The 10,651-nt window shown below is 38.6% G+C and overlaps 1 protein-coding gene and 1 long non-coding RNA gene across 2 annotated transcripts; both read left to right on the top strand.

Moving 5' to 3' along the window:
- Positions 1-2,587: 2,587 nt before the first annotated feature.
- LOC138887817 (uncharacterized) lies at positions 2,588-3,436 on the top strand. Its single transcript, XM_070169605.1, has one exon. It carries the CDS (start codon positions 2,588-2,590, stop codon positions 3,434-3,436), a length of 849 nt encoding a protein of 282 aa, XP_070025706.1.
- Positions 3,437-6,591: 3,155 nt separating this feature from the next.
- LOC138886899 (uncharacterized) lies at positions 6,592-10,163 on the top strand. Its single transcript, XR_011405856.1, has 2 exons — positions 6,592-7,221; positions 9,860-10,163. It is a non-coding gene; the product is annotated as an uncharacterized lncRNA (long non-coding RNA).
- The last annotated feature ends 488 nt before the right edge of the window (positions 10,164-10,651 follow it).

The following is a 10,651-nucleotide window of genomic DNA, read 5'->3' as shown; positions in this document are numbered from 1 at the left end:
TTAAATCCATTCTTTGGTTCACAAAACCTTAGAAGCAGAACGCAAATTCATCCCAATTTCAAGGAAATCCAAGTGTAATTTCGTTCATATTTTGCAGAAGCAGATTCGTTCAAATAATTCGAGAAACAGGTATGTTAAGACCCTCCCTTCTTTCTTTTGGCATGGTCTGAAGAAACGAGCAAACACACAGTTTCCATAAATTACTCTATTCATAAAAATAGTAGGGGTGTCTATATTCTTGATTCCCCATGAAAAATATTATTATCTTCTGTTCATGGGTCTCAGAATAATACACAGTTGAAAAAGTTTATCTGGAAATAATATAGAGATTATTACGTATTTTTCATGCATTTCACTCATTTATACATGTGCACTGACCCATGACCAGATGACGTTATATACATGTATATACGTAAATATATGTATATGGGATATGGGAAACGACGTTATATACACACCACCACCTGATCAGCTGGTATATGTTGATGATGTTGCCCACAGTGGCTGAGATGATATGATGGGATGCACTCATAGTCTTGATGATATTATGTACACCCATACCTATGTATGATACGACATTTATACGTACGTACATGTCATTATAAACGTTTCATAATTTACAAAGTTATTCAGATTTAAAGATGTGTTTCCTTATTCCATGTTTCATCTATGTCTTTTATGTATTAATTTTCATGCCTTACATACTCAGTACATTTTTTGTACTGACGCCCTATTTCACGGGGCCTGCGTTCCATGCCCGCAGGTGCAGGTTGGAAAGCTGATGGTTCCCCTTCTTAGGATCCCTGATCAGCGAGAGTTGGCATGCTCCCTTTGATCCGGAGCTGTATTTGATTTTGGTACGATACGTTTGTGTAATATATATAGGTATGACGTGGCTCAGTCCCGTCTTTGTACAATTATATTTTTTGTTAGAGGTCTGTGGACATAACATATAGTTGGGTTGTATGTGGTCTTGTCGGCTTTCAGTTTTAGATGTATAGTTGTCTATAGCAGCCTTGTTGGTTCGCCCACTGTATTCTGCACGTATACGTACATATGACTTGATGGCAGGTTTCCTTCACGTATATTATTTTCGTAGTACAACAGATGTTATTCAGGTTTATATCTTAGACGCATGCTTAGGGGTGTTTGACAGGTAAGACTTAGGCACCCGTCGCGGCCCATCGGTTTGGGTCGTGACAAAAGTGGTATCAGAGCAGTTCTGTCCTAGGGTTGTCTACAGACCGTGTCTAGTAGAGTCTTGTTTATGGGTGTGTTGTTCACCACACTTATAAATAAGAGGCTACATAACATATATGATGTTATCCTCTCTTTTTATCTCAGATCGTGCGATACAAGAATTCATGTTCCTAACAATATGTTAAATTTTTAACTATGCCTCCAAAGAGTACGGCCGCCCAGAAGAGAAAGTTCGTGGCTGGTGAGACAACTAGTCGAGCGCCACAAGTTACCAGGTCTTGGGGAGAGTCTCATGGTGAGGTTGCATCTCAGACTTCACATACCCCGCCTTTTCCAGAAGAGCTTCGAGGGGCACCAGCTCCAGCGCCCGCCCCTGTACATTCAGCACCTCAGCCGGATGTGCCGGGTCAGGAGATGAGAGATGTTATTCAGTTATTGACCCAATTAGTAGCCGCATAGGCTCGGTGTCAGGAAGTAGGTATTGGTCATGCAGATAGGTCCGTGAGTGCGAGGGTTCATGACTTTATTAATTTAGACCCTCTGATATTCACTGGAGCAGATCCAAACGAGGACCCTTAGGTATTTATTGATAGAATACAGAGGACGTTAAGGGTAATGAAGGCCACTGCGACTGAGTCAATTGAGCTAGCCTCCTATAGAATCCGAGATGTTGCAGTTAATTGGTACGAGTCTTGGGAATTGTCTAGAGGTGAGGATACCCCTCCAGCAGTATGGCAGGAGTTTACGGAAGCTTTTCTTCGTCATTATCTGCCACCAGAGCTTAGGCGAGCCAGAGTTGATAGGTTCTTGACCCTTCGACAGGGTAACCTGAGTGTTCGGGAGTACAATCTTCAGTTTGATTTGTTGGCCAGGCATGCTCCCACTATTGTATCTAACATGGAGGATCGGGTTCACCGGTTCGTGATGGATTAGAGCCTCACTTGCTTAACGATTGTATGTCAGTCTCACTTCAGCCAAGCATGGATATTTCTCGTATTCAAACATACGCTCAGGGTGTAGAGGAGCGTAAACAGAAACAGAGGGCCAATCGTGAGCATGATAGGTCCCAGAATAAGAGAGCGAGGTCTTCGAGTCCTTCTAGAAAGTTTTGAGGTGGTCAGAGGCAACAGTACTCGAGGTATCCATCCCAGCCCTCAACTAGCGCCCCCCTCAGTTTGACGATAAGAGATTTAATCGTTCAATATATTCGGGGTCTGGTTAGAATTTCAGGGCCTCAGGTTCTCAGTATAGGGGTGAGCCAAATCAGATGAGGCCACCCTTGCCACGATGTACTCAATGTGGTAAGTAGCATACCGGGTAGTGTCGTATGGGGTTAGGTATTTGTTATACTTGTGGTTATCCATGCCACGTTATGAGGAATTATCCGATGAGAGTTGATGCAAGCATAGCTCAATCGTCGAGATCTGCAACTGGTTCGTCATTATCAGTATGCCCCCTTGGGCAAGGTCCCCAAGCACCAATGAGTCGTGGTAGAGGCAGAGGTGGAACATCTAGCTCGAGCAGCCCTCAAAGCCGCATTTATGCGTTGGCAAGACGACAGGACCATGAGTCATCGCCTGATGTTGTTACAGGTATATTATCAATCTCCTCATATGATGTATATGCACTGATTGACCCAGGTTTCACCTTATCATACATTACTCCATTAGTTGCTGGTAAGTTTGGAATAAAACTTGAATTGGTTAAACCTTTTGAGGTATCTACACCTGTTGGGGACTCGATGATAGCTAAGCAAATATATAGGGGTTGTATAATAGTAGTTCATGGTCGACCTACCGTAGCAGACTTAATTAAGTTAGATATGGTAGAATTTGATGTTATAATGGGTATGGATTGGTTGGCTTCTTGTCATGCCAACGTTGATTGTAGATTAAAGATAGTCCAGTTTCAATTTCCAGGGGAGCCTATTTTGGAGTGGAAAGGTAACACGGCATTGTCGAGAGGTAGATTTATTTGCTATCTCAAGGCAAGGAAGATGATCAGAAAGCGTTGCATTTATGACTTAGTTCAGGTTCAGGATGTGGAAGTGGAGTCACCAACCATTCAGTCCATTCATGTGATGAATGAGTTTCCCGATGTTTTCCCCGATGAGCTTCCGAGTCTCCCACTAGAGGGAGAAATTGAGTTTTCTATTGATCTACTACTAGATACTCACCCAATATCTATTTATCCCTATAGAATGGCCCCCGCAAAACTGAAAGAGTTAAAAGAATAACTAAGGGACTTGCTTGAAAAAGGAATTGAATCTACGTCAAAGGAGATAGTTGGAGCTACTTAAAGACTATGACGTTGATATTTTATACCATCCGGGGAAGGAGAACGTAGTAGCCGCCGATGCCCTCAGCCGTAGATCTATGGGTAGCATGTCGTATTTACAGCCAGAAAGAGGGGAATAGCCCATGAGGTTCATCAGCTAGCTAGTCTTGGATTTCGGTTACTGGACTCAGGTGACGTTGGAATTACTCTTCAGGATATGGCAACATCCTCTTTAGTAACTGAAGTAAAGGAATGCCAGTACGAGCATCCTGTGTTAGTTCATTATAGGGATACCACCCTTCAGAAGGAGAAGACGTCGTTTGAAATTACAGAAGATAGGGTCCTTAGATATTGAGGAGGATTATGTGTGCCTAACGTTGTAGCCAGAAAAGAGGGGAATAACATGTCGTATTTACAGCCAGAAAAGAGGGGAATAGCCCATGAGGTTCATCATCTAGCTAGTCTTGGAGTTCGGTTACTGGACTTAGGTGACATTGGAATTACTCTTCAGGATACGGCAACATCCTCTTTAGTAACTGAATTAAAGGAACGCCAGTACAAGGATCCTGTGTTAGTTCATTATAAGGATACCACTTTTCAAAAGGAGAAGACGTTGTTTGAAATTATAGAAGATGGGGTCCTCAGATATCGAGGACGATTATGTGTTCCTAATGTTGCAGGGCTGCATTGGCAGGTTATGGGAGAAGCTCACTATTCTCGATATTCTATCCATCCAGGAGCAACAAAGATGTATCATGATATCAGGGAAGTGTATTGGTGGGACGGAATGAAAAAGGATATAGCAGAATTTGCCCAGTGTCCTAACTATCAGCAGGTTAAGATTGAGCATCAGAAACCCGGTGGGTTATTGCAAGCTATGGAGATTCCGACTTGGAAATGGGAAGTAATCAATATGGACTTCATCGTAGGCTTACCTCGTACCCAACGTAAGTTCAATTCGATATGGGTGATTGTTGATAGGCTTACAAAGTCAGCCCATTTTCTGCCCGTTAGAACTACATATTCCTCAGAGGATTATACAAGACTTTATATTAAGGAAATAGTACGACTGCATGGTGTCCCTGTATCTATTATCTCGGATAGAGGAGCTCAATTTACAGCTAATTTCTGGAGGTCCTTCCAAAAAGGATTGGGGACTCAAGTAAGTCTTAGTACAACATTTCATCCCCAGACAGACGGACAGGCTGATCGTACTATTCAGACACTGGAGGATATATTACGAGCTTGTGTAATGGACTAAGGTAGCTGGGATGATCATCTGTCGCTTGTTGAGTTCGCATATAATAATAGCTACCATTCCAGTATTCAGATGGATCCATACGAAGCTCTTTATGGATGGAAGTGTAGGTCGCCTATAGGGTGGTTTGATGTTGGAGAATCTGGATTACATGGGCCAGACCTGGTTCAGCAAGCTCTAGAAAAAGTAAAGCTTATGATCGACTATTGACAACTCAGAGTCGTCAGAAGTCATATTCTGACGTGCGGCGACGAGATTTAGAGTTCGGGGTTGATGACTGGGTATTCTTAAAAGTGTCACCTATGAAGGGTGTGATGAGGTTTGGCAAGAAAGGTAAACTTAGCCACGGTATATTGGGCCTTATAGGATCATTCGGAGAGTGGGCTAAGTAGCTTATGAGTTAGAATTTCCCTCGAAATTGGAGTCTGTCCATTCGGTTTTTCACGTATCTATGTTACGGAAGTGCACTGGCGATCCTACCCGAGTGGTGCCCACGAATGATGTACAAATTTCAGAGGACTTGTTATATGAGGAAATTCCGATTGCCATTCTAGACCGACAAATTCGCAAGCTACGGAACAAGGAGGTAACCTCCGTGAAAGTACTTTGGAGGAACAACAATGTGGAAGAAATGACTTGGGAGGCCAAGGAAGACATGAAGTCTAGATATCCCTACTTATTTCCTCCTCCAAAGAAGGATCCGACTGAGACATCATAATCTCAATGTGCGTGTACGAATTCTTCTGCTAGCTATTGTTATTGGTCGAGTGAGTCCATCGTCGTTATTAATGATTGTGGTCCTATGTGGCGTTAAATTATTGGGTTTCTACAAGAAGAGTTCATAGTAGCGTTGTTACAAATGCGACTCCACCAAGGTTATATAAATCCCGGAGAGTTAAACATTCGAGGATGAATGTTTCTAAGGGGGGAAGGATGTTACATCTCACGTTTTCGTACGTTAAAATTTTCGTTTTCAGTTAACCGACGTAGACTCGGGGATGAGGTCATCTTGACATTAACATACTTACGTTATTTATAACAAGCGATAAATAAGTGTTATGAAGGATAAAGGGGTACACAGATTAAAAAAAACGAGTTTCGTTGAAAGTGGTCAATTTGGAATAAAATACGTGTCGAGCGATAATACCCGATAATTATGAACTTGTACCATGCTAGGTACCATATGACCACAGTAGTATAATGTACAGAGTATATATATAGTATATTACAAATAAGTTGTATTTTTAGTAATTTTGGGCAATTTTTAAATTGTGTGGGTAATTGGTTAATTATTGGGTAACGGAACCCGATTAACTAATAAGTGGATAAAAATTTAATAATTATCCCCCCAATCACGTGGCACAAAGCCACCATATCAAGAAAATGACTCTTATCTTACTCATTTCCATGTGGCCACTGTAGACATGTAATTTTTGACCCTCCTCAAGATTATTTATATTTTAGCATGTAAATATTTAATTTAGGCCTAATATCGTTATTTCAACTAATTTTGACTCTTTTACTTTATTTTACTACAAGAAAATGAAAATTACAAAAAGAAATAGTTTCATTAATGTTGTGTAGTCATTTTTAATCTTGAAAAATACCAAAAATAGTTTTGTTTTAACGGTCAGTCTTATTTTAATAGTTATTTTACTTAAGTAGGATTAATTAATAAATGAGATCGTATTTTTAGTCTCGTTCACGAGGAAAAAATAAAATTTGGGCTCAAACAATACATTTAAGTGTAATTTCTGGACCTAGCCTATAATTCCCAAGCCTATAATTCCTTGACTCATACCCCTTAACCTAAAAAAAACCTACAAATACCTAGACCCCTAGACCTAAGGCTATCAGCTGAAAAACAAAAAAATGAGAGACTAAAATTCGCCATTACAGACATTAAGAGATCGGACCCCACCTTCTCTCCCCCAAAAACAAAAAAACGCTGAAGACCCCTAGGCATCAAAGAGATCAGCCGCTTGACACCCAAACAACCTCCCCCCCCCCCCCCCGTTCTGGAGCTTCTTCAGCGAAAAGAGACGACCAACCCCCAGTTTCATCTTCTTCAACCTAGAGACCACTAAACCCCACCTCACAACAACCAGATCGATCCCCGCCAGCCTTTCTCCAACTCGCCGGAAACCAACTAAAGCAGAGTGAGAGATCAGCGGCCATCTATTTCGTTCTTATTTTTAAAGAAAAATAATGTTTCTGTCTTGAATTGGTTAGGATTTATGTTCCAGAAAATATATACAAAAATAGTTTCAATCTCATATTTCAATTCTAATTTTTAAAAATGGGAGTTTATGTGAGGTTCAAGTTTGATTTTCGGTCTTGATTTGAGGTTACTGTCCGAGGTTCAATCCGGACTCCGAGGTCGTGGCTCCTGTTTCTCTTTGGTAGCCGATTTCATCGAAGTTTTTTTTGGCGTTCATTGTACTATTTTGGACAGAATCATATTGAAGGAGATTGGCTATATTGAGGTCCGTTTTTATCTCCTTCTTTAATTAATGCAAGAATCTTTGGTGCTCTTATTAAGTGTGTTTAACTTGAATGAATCTGTCTCCTTGATGCGTTTGTCACTATTTTTGAATTAATTTTTCATGTTTGTCATTGTAATGTTGCTATTTGAAAGGGATAAGTTTAGAATCGGGATATAGGCTTCCTGAAGGGAATTGTGGTTCACAAACTAATTTTGAAAATCAATTTTGGGGATTGAACTAAAGGGAAAACAGTGGTTTGGGGCTAGAAAAATGAAATCAAAGTTTCAGATTATTATTTTTGCAATAGGATTTTCTTTAGTTGAGCTATAGTTATATTGATATTCTTATGTCAACATTAGGAGTTAGAGTGATGCGCCTGTCCAACTACAAGTATGACTTCAGTTTACAATTTTCATTTTGCCCTATTTTCAAATTCAGATATATATGACCAATTTCACCTTAACATTACTAAAAATTCCCTTCTCTGTGAAGTTTTTGTCCTACTTATAAGGTTTACCCTCTTTTCTAAGTACTGTCACTTTATCACATATCTGCAAAAGTCATTAGTTATATTGGTATGAATTAGTCATCATGTTGGATTTATTAGTTGTTGTTTTTGACTTGAGACTTGAATGTTATTGTATGTAACAACAAGCTTCCTATTTCTTCTGTTCTAAATTGTTCAACGACAATATGGCATATTTGTTAAGATTAGTGTAGGGCTTTGATTCAGTACATCTAGTTTAGGCAATTTTTTTTAGGATTTTCGACGTTCGCGTAAAACGTAATTACGGGCTCCAAAAAATTTAAGACCAAAGTATGTGTTCTCGTAACTTTGGGCCAAACAATCTTAATAATAATAAAATGTTATTAGTTGTGTACACGTTCGCGTGACACGAGTACGTTTGTAAAAAATGAATATTCATAGAAATGCTTTAGGCGTGATTTAATCTACCACCGTGATTGTGTACACGTTCGCGTGACATAATTATGATCCTAAAAATAAACCCGGAGTTTGCTTCGCACAACTTTGACCAAAATTTTTTAATAATAATAAAGCGTTACTAATTGTGAACACGTTTGCGTGACATGATTTTTGACGCGCCAAATAAATGGGTACACGTGCGCGTGTCCCGTTTCAAGATATTTTTTAATTAAAAAGAGGCAAATGCCCATAGGTTCTAAATGGAGTAATTAGATAATTTGATTAAGCCAAGTATGATTAAAGCGACTGTGCTAAAATCACAGAACCCGGAAATGCCTAACACTTTCTCCCGGGTTAACAGAATTTCTTATCCGAATTTCTGTATTCGCAGACAATAAATAAGAGTCAAAACTTTCCTCGATTCGGGATTTTAAACCGGTGACTTGGGACACCATAAACTATCCCAAGTGGCGACTCTGATTTTTAAAAAATATATATAATCCCATTTCGATCGTCACTTAAATTGGAAAAACTTCCTTATACCCTTTCGGGAGTTAGTAAAAAGGAGGTGTGACCGCTCTGGCGACTCTGCTGAGGATAAGAACCTAGAACTTCCGGTTCAGGGTTCAAGAATTCGAGCTTGTTAATATGATTTTACTTGGCTTTATATATTGTTAATATTACTATATTTTGTGAACCTTTATGCTAATTACTGTCTATTTACCGTTTTGATATTATTTGAATTGTATATAATTGTCTTCTTACGTCACCCCTCTGCGTCTTCTAAAAATGGTGCACACGTTCGCGTGGCCCGCTTTTTCTGTAGAAGTTATACCAAATAGAATGAGGTTGGGCCAGCTACAAGGCCGGGTAGACTTTAGTGCTCCCGGTACGTTACCCCCTCTTCGGCTCGAGTTGTCCGCTCGAGTAAGCCAGGTCAAGAACACAATCCCAGGTTTAAACTTAGAATAACATAACCTCATGCTGGATCTCTAGTAGGAACGTTTGTTTGCATCACGTGCATTCGACTTAGGGGACTCAACACATGGATTGGGTCCGTCTAGGACAAGTGTACCCAAAAAATAAAAGACCATCCTGATGCATCCTATGTGCTACATGTTGTAATTTTCAAGGGTAAAAGGGTTATTTGGCGGACCAATGATAGTTGAGGGAAAAAAAAAAGAAAAAAGTGTGAAAATAAAGTAAGTAGGGCCCAGTTATGTTTTCTTTCACATTTTTGTTAAGAAAAAGAAAAAAACATGAAAAATAAAAAATAAAAAAAAGATTTTGCATTTTTTCATCATTTTCCGAAAATCAAAAAAAAAAATCATCAGAAAAAAGGGGGAAAAATCCAAAAGAGTTTACATGTTTCATCATTTTAAAAAAAAAAGACAAAAAACATACTTTCTCTACATTAGTTATTTTTTTAATTGTCGTTCATATCCAATCTGCCCGAATACGCGAACCTGATTCCCGTCTCTCGGGGCGGGATACGTAGGCAACCCACATAGGATCCGGTCTTCCTAGTAAATCTTAGGTTCTTGTCTTTGCGGGGTCTTAGCCAAATTTTGCACTTCTAGCACCTTTTGGCCACATAAGCCGTTTTGCAAAAATAGCCTCAATCAAGTCTTGCATGCGTCCAATAGGGAGTGTTATTATCTCACAAAGTGGTCTAGGTCTTTAACTTTATTTTGTCTTAATTTTCTCATATAGGTGAAGATCTACTTACCGGAGTTTGGGCATGACAGACGCCTTAGAACCATCCAGCCAAGATCGCTCATTCAGGAGTTTCCTTAAGGATTTTTTTAATGTTATGATTTGAGTTTGTTTTATTTTTATGTTGTCTTTTACCTTCTAATTTTGTACAATGATGCCAAGACTTTTTAGGTGATATTAGAGTCTGTCATAGGCTAGTTAAGTTTGTTGAGTCTTTTGTTATTGTATTTCTTGTTTTGTATTTGAAAAAAAGATGTGTTATAAATAAAAAATCCAAAAAAAGAAGAGATTTTACGTTTCACATTCTGTTAGATTTTTTTTAGAATACTAACTCTAGAAGTTTAAGAAAAAAATCTTTGTGGTTTTCCTTAGGAAATTAATATCTAGAACTCAAAATAAAAAATTGCTTTTATATTTCCTTTAGTATATTAAGACTACAAATTCAAAAAAAAAAAAGAATTTTCTTTTAGTACCTCTTTAAAAGTTTTCTTTAAAATATTAATTCCAAAAATTCAAAAAGATTTTCTTTTGAGGTTTTACTTTGGTAAATTAATGAAACAATGAATAGAAAAAAAAGTCTTTTTATTTTTACTAGAACTTTAGGACATTGTGCATAGAAGAAAAAAACATATTTTATCTTTGGTTTATTTTCAGAGTTTCTCCCTTAGGTAATCAAATTGAAATTCAAAAATATTTTTATCTTTTTCATGGCTTGTTTCGAAATCTTTCTTCAGGATATCAAGTGAAAATTCAAAATACTTTTCTTTGGTTTATTCTTTAGATTTCCTT

The sequence above is a fragment of the Nicotiana sylvestris genome, chromosome 3 (assembly GCF_000393655.2).
Source record: "Nicotiana sylvestris chromosome 3, ASM39365v2, whole genome shotgun sequence".
Taxonomy (NCBI): domain Eukaryota; kingdom Viridiplantae; phylum Streptophyta; class Magnoliopsida; order Solanales; family Solanaceae; genus Nicotiana; species Nicotiana sylvestris.
This window is presented reverse-complemented; position numbering and strand designations above follow the sequence as displayed.